This window comes from Scyliorhinus canicula, chromosome 4 (genome assembly GCF_902713615.1).
Source record: "Scyliorhinus canicula chromosome 4, sScyCan1.1, whole genome shotgun sequence".
NCBI classification, from domain to species: domain Eukaryota; kingdom Metazoa; phylum Chordata; class Chondrichthyes; order Carcharhiniformes; family Scyliorhinidae; genus Scyliorhinus; species Scyliorhinus canicula.
Window position 1 is genome coordinate 204,794,263 of NC_052149.1, and position 20,320 is coordinate 204,814,582.

The window sequence follows — 20,320 nt, forward strand, 5'->3', positions numbered from 1 at the left end:
ACTGATATCTACGTGTGAGGCAGTAGGGCAGTTGAGAGGGATAAGGCGGCGGTCTAAGAATATGGGGAAAAGGCGAGTAGGATGTTGGCAACCAACTGAGGAAGCAGGAGGCGGTGAGGGAGATCGAAAAGGTGAATGATAGGACCCGGTGGGGGTGAATGAGGTGCTTGAGGACTTTTATTTTTTTTTTTAGAAAATATTTTATTGAGGCATTTAGAATTTTAACAATTTTACACAACAAATTTTCAACAAAAAGACAAACGCAACAATATAACCAACAAACCTTCCGAGCACAAAACCCCAGCCAACATGGCTTACACAAACAAGCCCCGAGGAGTTATACATCCTCGCCGTGCGTCAGGCTCAGCCTGATGCAGTTTAAGGTGGTCCACAGGACACACATGACTGTGGCGCGGACGAGCAGGTTCTTTGAGGAGGTGGGGGATAGGTGTGGGTGCTGTGCTGGGGGGGGGGGGCTCTTGCGAATCAAATCCATATGTTTGGGGTCCTGCGAATCAAGTCCATATAGAACATAGAACATAGAACGATACAGCGCAGTACAGGCCCTTCGGCCCTCGATGTTGCACCGACATGGAAAAAAATCTAAAGGCCATCTAACCTACACTATGCCCTTATCATCCATATGCTTATCCAATAAATTTTTAAATGCCCTCAATGTTGGCATGTTCACTACTGTTGCAGGTAGGGCATTCCACGGCCTCACCACTCTTTGCGTAAAAAACCCACCTCTGACCTCTGTCCTATATCTATTATCCCTCAATTTAAGGCTATGTCCCCTCGTGCTAGCCACCTCCATCCGCGGGAGAAGGCTCTCGCTGTCCACCCTATCTAACCCTCTGATCATTTTGTATTCGAGCGTGTTCGAGGCTGGGGGTTTCTGGCAGGAATTCCTTCCCCAACCACCCCTCCATTGGTTCTCCTGCCCTTACTCGTCTCTCTCATGCCTCGCCCCCCACCCCCTGCCGCCGCTGACGGCTTAATTCTTCTCAATGAAAACGATGAACGGCTGCCACCTTTGAGCAAACCCCTGCAATGAGCCCCTCAAGGTGAATTTAATTTTCTCGAGTCTGAGAAACCCCACCCTGTCGCTATCCCACGCCCCCGACTTCGGGGGATCAGAGTCCCTCCACCCTAGTAAGATCCACCTCCGGGCCACGAGGGAGGCAAAGGCCATAGCATCGGCCTCTCTCACCCCTGGGCTCCCAGGTCTTCCGACACACCAAAGATCACCACCTCTGGACTCGGCACCACCCTCATTTGTAAGACCTCTGACATGACGTCAGCAAATTTTTCCCAGAAACCCCCAGCCTCGAACACATCCCAAACATATGGACTTGATTCGCAGGAGCACCCCCCCCCCCCCCCCCCCCCCCGCCACACAGCATCCCACACCTATCCTTCACCTCCTCAAGAACCTGCACGTCCGCGCCACAGTCTTGTGTGTCCTGTGGACGGCCTTAAACTGCATCAGGCTGAGTCTGACGCACGGCGAGGATGTATGAACTCTCCTCAGGGCCTCCTCCCATAACCCGGCCTCCAACTCCCTACCCAGCTCTTTTCCCACTTTCTCTTCACCTCCCCTATCAGAGGCCCCTTCCACTCCTTAGAGATCTCCGGGAACTTCCCTTCTCCCACCTTATCCTGTAGCCCCGGGCAGTGTGGTGATATGAGTGGGAGCACTGCCATTGGCGCAGAGCATTGGTTTCCCATTGGCTCTGGCTGGTCATGTGCCTCTCGTCGGATTGGCTGGGACTAGTCATGTGACTGCTCACCAATTGATCGAGAGGCAAGTAGACCCCGCCTCGGTACTCAGGTTTCCCGGCGGTCGGCCTTTCTTTGTAGTCGACCACTGGGCTAACAACTAGCTGATTAAAGCCACAGTTTGGATCTTCATCGTGTCTTGCGTCCAATTGATGATACATCAATTTAATCAGCTAGAATTTTGGAATGGAGCTACGCATCAAGCCTGACTGCCTCCGCACCAGCCCGCATGCCTCAAATGCGCCTGCAATCTTTAGATATTGGCAGGCGTGCTTCAACAGTTACCTGACAACTGCAGCCAGCAAACCCTCCAAGGAGCAGAAACTCCACATCCTCCACTCGTGCGTGGGCACGGCGGTATATTCAATGATTGAGGACGAAAGCGATTATGATGCGGCCATGGATATCCTGAAAGGACACTTTCTCCGGCCGGTCACCAAAGTATACGCACAGCATCTCCTGACGACTAGATAGCAGTTCCCTGGTGAGTCACTCGACGAATTCTACCAGGCCCTCACAGCTCTAGGGAGAATGTGCGCATGTCCCCAAGTTTCGGCGACCGAGCACATGGAACTTTTAATTAGAAACGCTTATGTTGCCGGCATGCAATCCTCCTCTATCCACCAACGTTTGCTGGAGAAGAACACCCTAAGCCTAGCTGAGGCACGGACCCTTGCAAACTCCCTGGAGGTCGCTGAACTGAACGCCCGCGCATACGCCCCCGGCCGCGCAGCAACCCCCTGGACATCGTGGCACGCTCCACCCCCGTCCTCCGCTGACGCCGACCCTCCCCCAGGCCTGCGTTGCGGGACGCTCCGACAAACTATCGGGGCCCCGCTGCTATTTTTGTGGCCTCTCCAAGCACCCCCGCCTGCGCTGCCCGGCCCGCTCCGCTCTGTGTAAGAGCTGCGGGAAGAAGGGCCACTACACGATGGTCTGCCAGACCAAGTCGGTCACTGCTGTTCCGCGCAGTGACCGCTGATCGCCCCCCCAGGCCCCCCCCACCGCGCACCGACCTCTCCGGCCCCCGCAACAGGCCCACGGACCTCCCGACCTCCGCTCCCAGCTGCCCCGACTGGCCCGCAGACGCCACTGACACTGCCCCCAGCTGCCAAGAGGTCCCCACGGGCGCCGCCATCTTGGACCCCGGACGCCACGTGTGGGTCCTGAGCGCCGCCATCTTGGGCCAACACGGAAGGCCCTGCCAGCGATGATGACCTGGAACTCTCTTGCTTCCATCACTCTCGACCAGTCGCGACCACGCTCGCTCGCCAAGACTACGACAAAGTTCCAGCTCAACGGACACAAGACGAAATGCCTACTGGACTCCGGGAGCACGAAAAGTTTCGTCCACCCCGACACGGTAAGACGCTGCGCGCTCCCCATTCACCCAGTTAAGCATAAAATCAAATTGGCCTCAGGTTCGCACTCCATCCAAATCACCGGGTGCTGCATAGCGGACCTCACGATCCAGGGGAGGGCTTTCAAAAACTTCAAACTCCTCATTCTCCCCATCTATGCGCTCCAGCAGTCTTGGGCCTGGATTTCGAGTGCAACCTGCAGAGCTTAACCTTCCAATTAGGCGGTCCGATTCCCCCCCTTACTGTCTGCAGCCTCGCGTCCCTCAAAGTGGACCCACCTTCCTGGTTTGCTAATCTCACCCCAGATTGTAAACCTGTCGCCACTCGGAGCAGACGATACAGTGCCCAGGACTGGACCTTCATCGGGTCCGAGGTCCAGAGGCTCCTTAAGGAAGGAGTTAGAGGCCAGCAACAGTCCCTGGCGAGCTCAAGTGCTGGTAGTTCGGACTGGGAAGAAAAACTGGATGGTCATTGATTACAGTCAGACCATCAACAGGTTTACGCAGCTGGATGCGTACCCTCTCCCCCGTATTTCCTACCTGGTTAACAGGATCGCGAAATACAAAGTCTTTTCCATGGTGGACCTTAAGTCCGCCTACCACCAGCTCCCCATCCGCGCGAGTGACCGCAAGTACACCGCGTTTGAGGCAGATGGGCGCCTCTACCACTTCCTTAGGGTTCCATTCGGTGTCACAAATGGGGTCTCGGTCTTCCAACGGGAGATGGACCGAATGGTCAACAAGCATGGGTTACGGGCTACCTTCCCGTACCTCAATAACGTCACCACCTGCGGCCACTATCAGCAGGACCATGACATCAACCTTCAAAAATTCCTCCGAACCACGAAACTCCTTAATTTAACCTACAATAAGGATAAGTGCGTGTTTAGCACCGACCGTCTAGCCATCCTCGGCTACGTAGTGCGTAACGGAGTGATAGGCCCCGATCCCGAACGCATGCACCCCCTGATGGAACTCCCTCTCCCCAACTCCCTCAAACGCTGCCTGGGCTTCTTCTCCTATTACGCCCAGTGGGTCCCCAATTACGCCGACAAAGCCCACCCCCTCATCCAGTCCACCTCTTTCCCCCTGTCGATGGAGACCCGCCAGGCCTTTAGCCGCATCAAAGCGGATATCGCAAAGGACACGGTGCGTGCTATCGACGAGTCCCTCCCATTCCAGGTCGAGAGCGACGCGTCTGATGTAGCTCTGGCGGCCACCCTGAACCAAGCGGGCAGACCCGTGGCCTTCTTCTCATGAACCCTCCACGCTTCCGAAATCCGCCACTCCTTGGTGGAAAAGGAGGCACAGGCCATAGTCGAAGCTGTGCGATATTGGAGGCACTATCTGGCCGGCAGGAGGTTTACCCTCCTCACAGACCAACAGTCAGTAGCTTTCATGTTCGATAATGCACAGAGGGGCAAGATTAAGAACGACAAGATCGTGCGGTGGCGGATCGAGTTGTCCACGTACAACTACGATATCTTGTATCGTCCTGGGAAGCTCAACGAGCCTTCCGATGCCCTATCCCGCGGTACCTGCGCCAGCGCGCAGATTGACCGCCTCCGCTCCCTCCATGGACCTCTGCCATCCAGGGGTCACTCGTTTTTACCATTTTATTAAGACCCGCAACCTGCCTTACTCAGTTGAGGAAGTCAGGACCGTCACCAGGGACTACCACATCTGCACCGAGTGCAAACCGCACTTCTACCGCCCCGAACGAGCGCGTCTGATCAAGGCATCCTGCCCCTTTGAACGTCTCAGTATAGACTTCAAGGGTTCCCTCCCCTCCAACAACCGTAACACATATGTCTTGAGTGTTATCGACGAGTACTCCCGCTTCCCTTTCGCCATTCCCTGTCCCGACATGACCACAACAACCGACATAAAGGCCCTCCTATCCATCTTCTCCATGTTCGGTTACCCCGCGTACATCCACAGCGACCGGGGGTCCTCCTTTATGAGTGACGAACTGCATCAATTCCTGCTCAGTAGGGGCATAGCCTCTAGCAGGACGACCAGTTATAACCCCTGGGGTAACGGTCAGGTCGAGCGGGAGAATGGCACCATTTGGAAGACCATCCTGCTGGCCCTACGGTCCAGAGATCTCCCTATCCCCCGTTGGCAAGAGGCCATCCCCGACGCCCTTCACTCAATCCAGTCTCTCCTCTGTACTACCACTAATCAAACACCTCATGAACGACTTCTTGTTTTCCCTAGAAAGTCGTCGTCAGGATCCCCTCTGCCGACCTGGCTGGCCACTCCCGGGCCCATCTTGCTCTGGAAGCATGTGCGGGTGCACAAGTCCGACCCGTTGGTTGAGCGAGTCCAATTACTCCACGCAAACCCGCAGTATGCGTACGTGGAGTATCCCGACGGTCGGCAGGATACGGTCTCGCCTCTCCTCTTCCATCAACACCCCTCCCCCCCCCAACCCCAATTCCCCCCAGCGCCCCCACGACCCAGCGCATATACCCCCCTTCCCAGATTACAGCGTCTCCACCACCGGCCCGGGGTACAGAGACACATCTACGACTGACGCTCCCGGAGGCAAGGACGACCATCGGCCCGACGTCACCAGTTCCACTGCGATGGTCCACCAGAACATCACGGGCACCCGACAGGCTGATCGTGACCATCTGATGCAACCATGGGTCTTTATTGGACTCTTATTGTAATTGATTTTGCATCCTAATGTAGTATGTGGTATGTACTATTGTTTATTTTTGCCATGAGCCAGTGGGCAGCCCATATCTTCGATTATCTCTACTCATATCACCAGTCCTCAGACCCTCCCCCACCCTCTCTCTTCCCCTCACACACACACCCCAGCCTTCTTTCTCCACAAGGGGTGAATGTGGTGATAGGAGTGGGAGCACTGCCATTGGTGCAGAGCATTGGTTTCCCATTGGCTCTGGCTGGTCATGTGCCTCTTGTCTGATTGGCTGGGACTAGTAATGTGACTGCTCACCAATTGGTCGAGAGGCAAGTAGACCCCACCTCAGAGGCGGGGTTTAAGTACCCAGGTTTCCCGGCAGTCGGCCTTTCTCTGTAGTCGACCACCGGGCTAACAACTAGCTGATTAAAGCCACAGTTTGGATCTTCATTGTGTCTCGCGTCCAATTGATGGTACATCAGGCGGCAGGTGCGGGGAGGTTGAAACCAGCCTCCGCACAAAATCCCTCACCTGCAGATACCGGAACCCATTCCCCCCGGCAACTCAAACTCCTCCAGGCTCGGGAAACCCTCATCAATAAATAGATCCCCAAATCTCTCAATCTCCACCCGCTGCCATCTCCAAAACCCCACGTCCAGCCCCCCCGGAGCGAACCGGTGGTTATCACATATCGGCGCCCACACCAAACCCCCCTCTAACCCCATGTGTTGCCTCCACTGTCCCCAAGCCCTCAGGTCTGCCACCATTACCGGGCTTGTGGAGTACTAAGTCGGCAAGAACGGCAGAGGGGCCGTTAACAGTTGCCCCAAACTGAGGGCTCCTCCACCTGCTCCCATATTGACCCCTGCCCCACTATCCACTTCCTGACCATCTCAATATTCAGCGCCCAGTCGTAGTTAATAAAATTCAGGAGAGCCAGCCACCTCCCCCACCCCCCACTCCAGCAATACCTTTTTCACCCGTGGGGTTATTCCCGCCCAAACAAATCCCGAGATCTCTGCATTCACCTTTTTGAAGAATGCCTTGGGAATAAAAATGGGAGGCTCTGGAAAACAAACAGAAACCTCGGGAGGACCGTCATTTTAACCGTCTGAACCCATCCCGCCAATGACAATGGGAACGCGTCCCACCTCCGAATGTCCCCCCTCAACTGATCTGCCAACAGACCCAAATTTAGTTTATGCAGCTGCTCCCACTCCTGCGCCACCTAGATACCCAAATATCAAAAGCTTTTTCCCCCCCATCATGAACGGCATCCCTCCTAGTATCTTCTCCTGTCCCCTCGCCTGGATCGCAAAGTCCTCACTCGTACCCATATTCAATTTGTATCCCGAAAACCGACTGAATTCCTCTAATATCCCCATAATCCCTCAAATTCCCTCCAGCGGGTCTGATATGTGGAGGAGATCATCCGTGTAGAGCGAGACCCTGTGTTTCACCCCCCCCCCCCCCACCCCCGCAAGACCCTCGACACCCTCAATGCCAATGGCTCTATAGCCAAGGCAAACAACAGTGGGGAAAGTGGACATCCCTGCCTTGTCCCCCGGTACAACCCAAAGTAGTCCGATCTCACCTGAATCGTCCGCACCCTCGCCACCGGTGCCTGGTATAGCGACCGAACCCAATCCACAAATCCGTGCCCAAACCCAAATCGCCATAGTACCGCCCATAAGTATTCCCACTTCACCCGTTCAAAGGCCTTCTCTGCGTCCATGGCCACCAGCACCTCAACTTGGGCCATTCTGGAGGCATAATACATTTAAGCAACCTCCTAATGTTGGTCTCCAAGTGCTGCCCCTTAGCAAACCCCATCTGGTCTTCCCCTATTACCCCTGGGACACAGTCATCGATCCTTGTGGCCAGGATCTTCGCCAATAGTTTAGCATCCCCATTTGACAGGGAGATCAGCCTATACGACCCCCAATCTTTCGGAACCTTATCCCGTTTTAAGACGAGGCAAATCAACCCCTGTGGCAATGTCGGGGGAGCACGCCCAACTCCTTTGCTTCATTGAAGGCCCTTGCCAGCAGCAGTCCCAGAACCCCAGAGAACTTCTTATAGAATTCCACCGGGTACCTGTCTGGTCCCGGGGCCTTACTCGCTTGAATCGCCTCCAACCGCTTTACCATTTTTCCAAGCCCAATTGGGGTCCCCAAGCCCTCCACCAACTCCCCATAAACCTTTGGGAACTCCAGCACACCCAGAAACCTCCTCATCTCCTCTTTGCCAGCTGGGGGTTCCAACTTATACAATTTGCTATAAAACTCCCGAAACACTCCATTCACCCCTGCCGGATCCAAGACTGTGTTCCCTCCTGTGTCCTTCACTCTCCCAATTTGTCTCGTCGCCTCCTGCTTCCTCAACTGGTGTGCTAACATCCTGTTCGCTTTCTCCTCATACTCGTATGCCGCCCCTCTCACTCTTCCCAACTGCCCAAATCGCCTTACCCGTGGTTAACACCCCAAATTCAATTTGCAGCCTCTGGCATTCCTTTAACAACCCTTCTTCCGGGACCTCTGCATATTTCCTGTCCACCTGCAGGATTTCCACTAGCCTTTCGGTTTCAAACCGCTCCGCCTTCTCAGTGTGCCAGACTGGAAATAAACTCCCCACCTGACCACTGCTTTCAGTGCCACCCAAACCTGCCGAAACCTCCCCCGTGTCATGCACAACAACATATCCCTGGATGGGGTTCCTCACCCGCCCACACACCTCTTCCTCTGCAAACAGTCCAACATCCACCCTCCATTGCGGGCCGACTCAAATTCCACATTGTCCTAGTTCGGGGCATAGATGTTGACCAACACCACCGGCATCCCTCCAATTTCCCGTTTATCATAACGTACGTACACCCAGACTCCGCCGCTATATTTCAAACCTCAAACACCACTGTTGACCAAAATCACTACCCTTTTTGTTTTAAAATCCAGTCCAGAATGAAACACTTGCCACACCCACCCCTTCCTCAGCTTAATCTAGTCCCCCACCTTCAGGTGCATCTCTTGTAGCATGGCCACATTTGCCTTCAAATCGCTTCAAGTGTTGACTGGCCCATTCAATCCTCACACGTTCCACGTGACCAGCATGGTCGGGGGGGCATAGACCCTCTTGGACAAGCCTCTGGCCCGTGTCCCGCATCTCCCCAGGCCCGACTTTGGGCGCTCACCGTCATCAATCTTCCTCCCCTTACACTTTAAATACCCTTCCCCTGTCAGCAGTACTCCCCCTCCCCTCCCAGATCTCCCAGCAACAGCCCCTGCCCCCATCCCCCCCACTGACCTTCCACTCACCCCCCCCTTGCGCTTCTGTGAACTAGCCCGCTGAGCTTGCCTGGCGGCCCCACCATGGCACCTAGCATCCTCCCACCCGCTGATTCCCCTCCCCCCGCTCGAACATTAGTGCAGAACCCCATCCACAAACCAAGAGATCAAGCCCCCCATCTCAAGGACAAAAAAGAACAAAAAACCTGAAGACGAAAAAAAAGAAATGTCCCCAAACATAAATTAAACATAACGTTATAACAGCTTCTCCAAGTCCAAAGTCCACCTTCTCCTGCCAGTCCATTGTCTCTGACAAATTCAACCACCTCCTCCGCTGATCCAATTCCTGGCCTTCGTAGGTCACCTGCAGACGTGATGGATGCAGTAGCCCAAACGTCACCCCCTTCTTATAGAGGGCAGCCTCGACCCTGTTGAAGCTCGCTCTCTTCTTGGCCAATTCTGCACCCAGGTCCTGGTACACTTTGATTTCATCGCCTCCCAGGTACAGCAACTCATCTGCCTGGCCCACCTCACAACTTGCTCCTTGTCCAAGAACCGATGCAACCACACCACCATTGCCCGCGGCAACTCATTCTCCTGAGGTTTCCTCATTAGTGCCGTGTGCTCGATCCACCTCCAACAGTCGTGCAAACACATTCTCTCTAAGCAGCTTTTCCAACATCCTCCCCACATATGCACCAGCATCGGCTCCTTCCCTTCCCTCTGGCAGGTCCACGATCCTTATATTCTGCCTGCATGACCGGTTCTCGCGGTCCCCGACCTTCTCCTGAAGCCCCTTCTGTTGATCGCGCATCAACCTCATCTCCGCTGCCATCGAGGCAAACTACTCCTCATGTTCCCCTGCCACCTCCTCTATCTTCTGGATTGCCTGACCCTGGGCCGCCAGCTTCTTTTCCATGAGGTTGACCACCACCCTGATTGAATCCACTGCCCAAGCCAGGTCCTCCAGACTCTCCTTCCGTTGCTGGGTGGACTTTTCATTTAAGAAGTTCACCAGTTGGTCCGTTAACTACTGAGCCGGCAGGGCTGCTATATACCCCTCCGCCATCTCCACGTGCGTTGCAGGCGCGTGCAGACGGATTCACACTTTTTCAGCTCTAACAGACGGATTCACACTTTATCAACCTGTTCTGGCCGTCAGTTCCGAGCACTAGAGGGTCAATCTCTTCTCCTCACTCTCCTGCACCTATATTCCACCTCACATCCACCTGTTAACCAGGGATAAAGTCCGAAGAAAAACACCACAAGCGGGAGCCACCAAATGTGCGACCACTCACTCTGTGGTCGCCATTTGAAGTCCGTTTGAGGACTTTTACAAGAGGCTATATGATTTGGATGGGTTGGAGTTCCCCAAGGTGAAGGAGGATCTGGTGGAGGGAGCTGGGAACCCCCATTGGGCTGGTGGAGATGTTGCAGGGTATGGGGGTGATGCAGTCGGGGAAGGTCCCGCATCTGGATGAGTTCCCGATGGAATTTTATCAAACGTTTTTGGGTTTCCTGGGGACCCTGCTGGTAAGGACTTTCAATGTGGCGAGGTAGCAGGGGGGATTCCCCCCACTTTATTGCAGACATTGATTTCCTAATTTTAAAAATGGAAAAGGACCCGGAGCAGTGTGGGTCTTACCGGCCAATTTCATTGCTTAATATGGAAGCTAAGTTCCCGGCCAAGATCCTGGTCTCACGGAATGAGGACTGTGTGCCGGGGGTGATAGGGGAGGATCAGACCAGGTTTGTAAAGGAGGCATCTGTCGGATAATATTAGACATTTGTTAAACGTAATGATGGCCCCGGAGGGACGAAGTGTGGAGGTGGTGGTCACCATGGATGTAGAGGAGGCCTTCGACCGGGTGGAGTGGGACTATTTATGGGAGGTGTGGGGCGATTTGTAGATTGGGTCCGGCTGATATATCGGATGCCGACAGCGAGTGTGCGGACAAAGCGGGTGAGCTCGGAGTATTTCAGGTTGCACCATGGGACGAGGTAGGAATGCCTACTCTCTTTGTCTTGGTGATGGAGCCATTGGCAATGGCGTTCAGAGCGTCAAGGGATTGACAGGGGATAGTGAGGGGGGGTTGGAGCATAGGGTCTCTGATGCACGATCAATTGCACGAAAGACTCAGATTGGTACAACTGTGGCTTTATTAGTCAGATGCGTGGCCTCCTACTGCAGCTGGCGAAATGGCTGATCAGGAGGAGGACACGCATATTTATACGGCTCCTTGTGGGCGGAGCTAGCTGGCAGCGGCTACCGGCGAACCTGTAGGGCAGGCCCTACCTTACATCCCCTAATACAGGTGCACACAGTGGTTCACCACAATCACCCCGTTAAAAATGAGTCCGGCGGGGGTGGTGTGGAACTATATACAGTTTTGCAAATAATTTACAGTAGGGAGGGAAAAAATAAATGTCCATTTTGATAGTCCGGTGCCCATCAGAGGTCAAGTCGATCCGGTGCTTTGACGGTTCACTGGGAGTGACGTAACAATGGCGGCAATGTGGGTGCTGGTGTCGCCGACGTCGGTGCGGACGGTGTTGGTGCTGGCCAGTAGCCGGATGACTCCGGGAGCTTGCCAAAATCTTCCTCGTCCTCTTGCGTGGGCAGGGGAAGGAGGGATGGACCTGGTGGGGCTAATGTTGGGAGCGCCGGGGGAGGGGAGGGTGGCGGGTCGGTGGGGGGGGGGTGAGTTGGAGTGGAACCTGAGGGAGCCAGGTCCCTGAGGGAGACAGTATCTTGGCGGCCGTCGGGGAACTCCACGTAGGCATACTGGGGGTTGGCATGGAGCAAGTGTACCCTGTCCAAGGGGTCCTCCTTGTGGAGTTGGACGTGCCTACGTAGAAGGAGCGGTCCTGGAGCCAAGTCGGGAGCGACACCCCGGATGTGGACTTCCTAGGGAAAGTAAAAACACGTTCATGGGGTGTATTATTTGTGGTGGTGCACAGTAGTGACCCTATGGAGTGTAGTGCATCAGGGAGGACCTCCTGCCAGCGAGAGGCTGGGAGGTTTCTGGACCGTAGGGCCAGTTGGACGGCCCTCCATACTGTCCCGTTTTCCCTCTCTACCTGACCGTTTCCCCGGGGGTTGTAGCTGGTCGTTCTGCTGGAGGTGATACCCCTGCTGAGCAGGAACTGACACAGCTCATCACTCATGATAAGGATCCCCTGTCACTGTGGATGTAGGCGGGGACTCCGAACAGAGCGAAGATTGAGTTGAGGGCCTTGATGACGGTGGCAGACGTCGTATCGAGGCATGGGATGGCGAAGGGGAACCTGGAGTATTCATCAACCACACTGAGGATATGTGTGTTGCGGTCAGTGGAGGGGAGGGGCCCTTTAAAATCCACACTGAGGCGTTCAAAGTGACGGGAGGCTTTCACCAGGCGTGCGCGTTCTGGCCGGTAGAAGTGCGGCTTGCACTCAGCACAGACCTGGCAGTCTCTGGTGACTGCCCGTACTTCCTCGACGGAGTAGGGCAGATTGCGAGCTTTGACTAGGTGGCACAGTCTTGTGACCCCCCGGGTGACAAAGGCTGTCATGCAGGGCCCGGAGTCGGTGTACTTGTGCGTTGGCACATGTACCTCGGGAAAGGGGGGCTCGTTGAGTTTGCCGGGGCGATACAAAATTTCGTAATTATAGGTGGAGAACTTGATTTTCCACTGCAATATTTTATCATTTTTGATCTTGCCCCGCTGCGTGTTGTTGAACATGAAGGCTACCGACCGTTGGTCAGTGAGGAGAGTGAATCTCCTGCCGGCCAGGTAATACCTCCAATGCCTCACAGCTTCAACGATAGCTTGGGCCTCTTTTCTGACGGATGAGTGCCGAATTTCAGAGTCATGCAGGGTGCGGGAAAAAAATGCCATGGGTCTGCCTGCCTGGTTTAGAGTGGCGGCGAGGCATCGCTTTCAACTTGAAAGGAGAGTGCCTCGTCTACTGCATGCATCCCGGCCTTGGCTATGTCTGCTCTGATCTGGGCGAAGGCGTGTTGTGCCTAGGCCGCAAGGGGGAATTGAGTGGACTGTATGAGTGGGCGGGCCTTGTCCGCATAGTTTGGGACCCACTGGGCGTAGTAGGAGAAGAACCCTTGGCAGCGTTTCAGGGCCTTGTGGCAGTAGGGGAGCGGAAGCTCCATGAGGGGCGCATGCGGTCGGGATCGGGCCCAAGAAGTCCGTTCTGGACTACATAGCCAAGGATGGCTACGCGGGTCGTGTGGAACACACACTTCTCCTTGTTGTACGCAAGGTTGAGGAGAGGGGCGGTGTGGAGGAATTTAGCGAGGTTGGCGTCGTGGTCCTATTGGTCATGGCTGCAGATGGTGACATTGTCTAGGTACGGAAACGTGGCCCACAAACCGTACCGGTCGACCATTCGGTCCATCTCCCTTTGGAAGACCGAGACCCCGTTAAGCGACGCCGAAGGGAACCCTAAGGAATTGATAGAGCCGACCGTCCGCCTCGAAGGCAGTGTATGGACGGTCCGATTTACGAATGGGGAGCTGGTGGTTCAGGTCAATTGTTGAGAAGACCCGGTACTGCGCAATCTGGTTGACCATCTCAGATACGCGTCGAGCTGCGTGTACCGATTGATGGTCTGGCTGTAGTCCACGACCATTCTGTGTTTCTCCCCCGTTTTTACTACTACTCCTTGAACTCTCCAGGGGCTGTTGCTGGCCTCGATGATGACCTGCCGAAGCAGCCGCTGGACTTCGGACCTGCCGAAGCAGCCGCTGGACTTCGGACCTGCCGAAGCAGCCGCTGGACTTCGGACCTGCCGAAGCAGCCGCTGGACTTCGGACCTGCCGAAGCAGCCGCTGGACTTCGGACCTGCCGAAGCAGCCGCTGGACTTCGGACCTGCCGAAGCAGCCGCTGGACTTCGGACCTGCCGAAGCAGCCGCTGGACTTCGGACCTGCCGAAGCAGCCGCTGGACTTCGGACCTGCCGAAGCAGCCGCTGGACTTCGGACCTGCCGAAGCAGCCGCTGGACTTCGGACCTGCCAAAGCAGCCGCTGGACTTCGGACCTGCCAAAGCAGCCGCTGGACTTCGGACCTGCCAAAGCAGCCGCTGGACTTCGGACCTGCCAAAGCAGCCGCTGGACTTCGGACCTGCCAAAGCAGCCGCTGGACTTCGGACCTGCCGAAGCAGCCGCTGGACTTCGGACCTGCCGAAGCAGCCGCTGGACTTCGGACCTCCCGAAGCAGCCGCTGGACTTCGGACCTGATGAAGGTCTTGTCCTGGGTGTTGTACCGTCTGCTCCTCGTGGCGATGGGCTTGCAATCCGCAGTTCGATTTGCAAAGAGGGAGGGGGGGTCAACCTTGAAGGTCGCGAGGCCGTAGACGGTGAGTGGAGGTAGGGGCCCGCCGAATTTGAGGGTGATGCTCTGGAGGTTGCACTGAAAATCCAGGCCCAGCAATAGTGCAGCACAGAGGTTGGGGACGATGTAGAGGCGGAAACCGCTGTATTCTACACCCTGGACAGTGAGATTGACCACGCAGAACCCTCGGATCGGGACAGAGTGGGATCCGGAGGCCAGGGAGATCCGTTGGTTGGCGGGGTGGACCGCAAGGGAGCAGCGCCTTACCGTGTCTGGGTGTATGAAGCTTTTGGTGCTCCCAGAGTCCAGCAGGCAAGAGGTCACGTGGCCGTTGGGTTTCACCGTCGTCGAAGCGGTGGCCAGGTTGTGAGGACAAGACTGGTCCAGTGTCATCGAGGCGGGCTGCGGGTGGTCGTCCGAAGTTTCAGATGTAGAGTGTCGGCGACCCAGATCTGCCGTTCCAGCCCCGTGGGGGAGACAAAATAGCGGCTTCTGGGAGTCCTGTAGGGAACAAAATGGCGGCGCCCATGGAGCGCACGTTGCGGGGGCGGGGCAAGATGGTGCCACCCGTGGAGTGAGGGGGGGGGGGGGGGGGAAGAAAGAGATGGTGGCGTCCACTGGCCGCACCTGGCCCTGGGAGGAGAAGATGGTGGTGCCCACTGGCCGCACCTGGCCCTGGGAGGAGAAGATGGCGGCGCCCATTGTGCATTTGGCAGGGGGGAGGGGGTGATTGCGGGCTGCAGAAGTAGCAGCGGGGACCCCCAGGGTGCGCGGATTGGCGGGCGGCGCAGGCATATTGAGTCGGCAGGGCTCTAGCCGGGGGGGGGGGGGGGGGGGGGGGAGGGGGGGAGGGGGGTCGTTTGCGGGGTCCAGGAGGGGTAGGACGGGTGGGCCGCGCGGCGAGCGGGGTAGCCTGGACGTTTTGAGATGCGACCGTCATGGAGAGCACTAAAGCTTTCGTCTCCGTTAGGTCAAGTGTGGCCCCTTCCAGCAGTCGTTGTCGGATGGGGTCCGACGTAATCCCCGTTACGAATGCGTCGCGCATGAGGAGATTGGAATGTTCAGTGGCCGTAACAGCCTGACAGTTACAGTCCCGTCCGAGTGGGATTAGAGCCCGCCAGAAGTCTTCGATAGACTCACCAGGGAGTTGAGCGCGAGTGCCGAGTACGTGCCTGGCGAAGAGCGTGTTTGCTTTCTGTGCGTAGTTCTCTTTTAGGAGCGCCATCGCTTCCGCGTAAATTGGGGCGTCTTGGATCAACAGGAACACGTTGGAGCTCAACCTCGAGTAGAAGACCTGAATCTTCTGAGCTTTCGTCGGCGTGGGGTTTACAGCGTTGATGTAGGCCTCAAAACAAGCTAGCCAGTGATTAATGTCCTTTCTGGCGTCGGGTGAGGGCGGATCCAGCTGCAGGCGATCTGTTTTGATTCTGATATCCATCTCTTAGTAAATCTGACTTTAATAAATCGATGCACAATCAATTGCACGAAAGACTCAGATTGGTACAACTGTGGCTTTATTACAGTCAGATGCGTGGCCTCCTACTGCAGCTGGCGAAATGACTGATCAGAAGGAGGACACGCATATTTATACGGCTCCTTGTGGGCAGAGCAAGTCGGTTCAAGCAAGGGGGCAGGAGAGGAGGTTGGGGGGTAGCTGTTTAGACTAGCGGGGCGAGCTTTAGGTATTTTGGCATTCAGGTGGCACGGGGGTGGGAGCAGCTGCACTAGCTGAAACTGGCTCGGCTGGTGGAGCAAATGAAGGTGGATTTGAGGAGGTGGGATGTGCTCCCGCTGTCGCTGGTGGGAGCAATCGGTGAAGATGATAGTTCTCCCGAGGTTTTTATTTGTGTTCCAGAATCTCCTGATCTTTATCTCGAAGGATTTTTTCAAGGATGGTTAATGCACTGATATAGGGGTTTGTGTGGGTGGGTAAAGCCCCGCGGGTTAGGAGGATGCTGCTGGAGCAGTGTTGGGGGGGGGTTTGTCTCTTCCAAACATGAAGAATTATTATTGGCCGGCAAATACAGCTATGGTTAGGGAAGTGGTTGTGGGGGAGGGGTCAGTCTGGGAGCAGATTGAGGCAGCTTCTTGTAAGGTCTCTGGTTTAAGGGCACTGTTGACGACACCTCTGTCATTCTTGTCGGCCAGGTACTCCACAAGCCTGGTAGTGATGGCGGCCCCAAGGGTGTGAAGACAGCGGCAGCACCCGAGGCTGGAGGGGACCAGGTTTGGGCACCAATCTACGGGAATCATAGGTTTGTTTCGGGGGGCTCGGGGACAACGGGACGGGAATGGATCGAGTGGTTTGGGGATCTATTCGTTGGGGGCAGCTTTTCGAGCTTGGTGGGGTTAGTGGCTGAATTTGAGCTGCCCAGCGGGGATGGGTTCCAGTATTTGCACGTGAGGGATTTTGTTAGGAGCAGTAGCTGACCTATCCCCGGGGCTACAGGACAAGAGCCTGAGTGTCGGTAATCTATAAAAATAGTTAATGGATTGGGAGGGAGCCCCGATAGGGGTAGAAGTGCAAGTGGGAGGAAGAATTAGGCAGGGAGGTGGAGGCTGGGTTGTGGGAGGAGGTTTTGAGGAAAGTGAACGCATCCTCTTCATGTGCTGGGCTTAGCCTTCTTCAGTTCAAAGTGGTTTACAGGGCACATATGACTTTGGCCAGGATGAGCAGGTGTTTTGAAGGGGTGGAAGATAGGTGTGGGCAGTGCGCGGGTCTGTCCAAAGCTCGAGGGATTCTGGCAGGGGTTCACCGACATTATGTCAGAGATATTGAGGGTGAAGGTCCAGAAGTGGTGATCTTTGGCGTGTCAGAAGATCCAGGAGTCCAGGGGGCAGGAGAGGCCAATGTCGTGGCCTTTGCCTTCCTGGTAGCCCGGTGACGGATCTTATTGCAATGGTCGGACTCAGGACCGCCGAAACCGGGGGTTTGGGTGAGTGACCTTGCAGATTCCTCAGGCTGTAGATAAAAGTTCGCCTTGAGAAGGTCTGTGGAGGGATTTGCCCAGAGATGGCAGCCGTTCATCGACTTCTTTGACAACAGTTAAGGGGCGGGATTCTCTGATCCTGGGGCCAAGTGTTGACGCTGTCGTAAACGCCGGAGTGTTTTACGACTGCGTCAATAGGCGCCTAGGAGCAGCGATCCTCCGCCGCACAGCAGGCCAATACGACACTGGAGAGCTTCACGCAGCTCCAGCTGCCAATCCGGGCGTCAGAACGGGTGCCGCGTGGCCGCGTATACACGCGGCACATGTTCGTGCATGCGTGGGTCTTGCCTTCTCCGCACCGGTCCCGACGCAACATGGAGGAGCGCTACAGGGGCCCGGCGTGGAGGAACATAGCAGCCCCCCCCCCCCCCCCCCCAACCAGAATAAGCCCGCGTGCCGATCGGTGGGCCCCGATCGCAAGCCAGACCACCGTGGAGGCCCCCCCACCAGGCCGCCCCCTGCAACATGAGGGCCGAGGTCCCGCTGGGTCGGACCATGTGAGAACGCCGTCGACGGGACTCGGCCAACTCCGGGGGTACTCTGCCCATCACGCTGGGAGAATCACTGGGGGGGGGGGGGGGGGGTGCGCGCATTGAGCGGCTCCCGACCGCCGCCGCACCGGCGCCAATGGCACCGGAGAATTGGCGGACCGGCGTCGTAGCGGCCTCGCGCCCCCCCCCCCCACACACACGGGGTCAGAGAATCCCGCCCCCGATGCCAGCAAGGGGGGGGGGGTTAAAAAGGAGGTCGGGGAGTTGTGGAGCGAGTAACAGGATGGTGGTGTTAGATATTTATTTGTTATGGTTATTTGAGTGTTTGAATATGTGTGTTCAACATTTCCCACAGGCCCCAAGGTTTTGAGCCATTTGATTTTCTGGCATATGCTAATTAGATTGACAGGATATTAAATTGGTAATGGCAAAACCAAATTTTTGGTGGAAGGTCTCAATTCCGACTGAGGAAATGCTCACCCCATATCTCTTATTCCTTCTACCAATAGTATGTTGTGACCATATTATGTACAAATTCATACTTCTCGCCAAAAATCCTGCCTGTGCACTTTCTCAATACACTTACCCGCACAAACGGCACCTACCCCCACCCTTAAAATATGCACACATTCACAAAACTGCTCTGGCTCTCCCATGCAAACATCTGGAAATAACAGGAAGTAGCTGAAATAAAAATTGTGCCAGAAAGTCTGGAAGTAGGGTAGACAGGATGGGCACACAGATAAATCCTCATGTCTTTATGATTCTGAAATAAAGAATTGATAGACTTACAAAAGATTTTTAAAACCTGGTCAGGAAAATCTTTTTTTGCTACACAATAGTCAACATTGCCAAATTAGTCTATCCTTACCAATCCTTTTTGATTCTTTCATGAGCTTTTGGTGTCACTGGCAAGGCCAGCATTTGTTGCCCATTCCTTACTACCTCTTGAGAAGATGGGGGTGATCTACCTTCTTGAATTGCTGTGGTCCATTCTGCAATGGTTTCGTACAATGGGAGGGCAGTTAAGGGTCAACCACATTGCTGTGGTTCTAGGCCAGATCAAGTAAGGACTGCAGATTTACTTCCCTAAAAAACATTAGTGAACCAGATATGTTTTTACAACAATCGATGATAGCTTCATGGCACCATTAGTGAGACTATTTTCCAAATATTAATTAACTAAATTTATTAATTGAAGCTAAATACCATCAGTTGCAGCAGTGGGATCTGAAGCAGTTTCATAAAGTATTAGCAGAGGCCATTAGATAATTACACAGCAGCCCCATCTTCCCACTAAAGGTTTCTCTCGTAAAACATAAATTTTATGCATGTATTTGGAAGAAACCACATATCTCAATGATACTAACCCATGGGCACCAGAAGCCAGTCTATTAGTGGGACCTAATTGGGAATCAGTTTCCTCTTTGATGAATGACAATTTCTTCAACTTCGAACTTGGTTTTGCATCTGTCGTGATTAGTTATAAAGAAAAAAACCAAAATTGGCCCAGTTAGAGAGGAATAATACCATATATGCAGCTAACATTTTAACAAACATAAAAACAAGGTATTGGTGTATAAATCAACTTCTGCAAGGGGTGCAACATTAGTTGCTTTTTATTCACATCATCAGAACTTTCCTTTTCATTGGTGTCAATGGGAAGGAGAATTGCCTGAGCATGGGAGGACAATTTAGCTATCACTTTCTTTTGGCCGCTGCCAAAGGTAACTTTTACCTCAGACAGATTCACCGACACCCAAACATGTTGTATTATTCTAAAGCAACAGCAAAAATTAAACTGCAAGTTCAAATTTTCTACAAAAATTGACCAAGCAAACTTACACCAATGGTGAGTGATCCGCCGATTTGCAATTAAGGGCCAATTTAGCGTGGCCAATCCAGCTACCCTGCACATCTTTGGGTTGTGGGGGTGAGACCCATGCAGACACGGGAAGAATGTCCACTGACATTCTTGTCATAGATCATTCTAGGACATTGGCAACTAGGAATGATTTGGCATGTTGGGGGTATAAAGAAACCTATAAATCCACACGTGACGTAATTTTAATGAAAACAATTCTTATTGAATCAATGGGTACGAAATAGAGAAAATTGAGAACACCATTCAGGCTAAATAGCAGTGAATTTGTTACAAATGACAGCATTGCCCGGAATTCTCCAGCTGTTCGCTGGTGGAGTGATTCTCTGTCCCAACGGCAGCGCACCCCTACCACAGGTTGCCTGGTGGCATGGGGTGGCTTCAATGGGAATTCCATTCCATTGAAAGTGGAGGGAGCAGAGAATTCTTCCATCAGCAAACGGCGTACTGCCTCCTGCCAGCAAGAAACACGTGGCTGGTATGCCGGAGAATCCCACCAAATTACCTCCACGATGTTTGACATGGGAGTAAAAATAAAAGGAGGTTC

General features: G+C 54.4%; 1 protein-coding gene across 1 annotated transcript in view; it reads right to left on the bottom strand.

The window, feature by feature from the left end:
- Window positions 1–20,320, bottom strand: part of LOC119964272 — a 167,170-nt gene that overhangs the window by 107,811 nt on the left and 39,039 nt on the right. Inside the window, exon 3 of the mRNA XM_038793547.1 lies at window positions 19,262–19,361. Within this exon, the coding sequence (XP_038649475.1) occupies window positions 19,262–19,361 (100 nt within the window). The remainder of the gene's footprint in view (window positions 1–19,261; window positions 19,362–20,320) is intronic.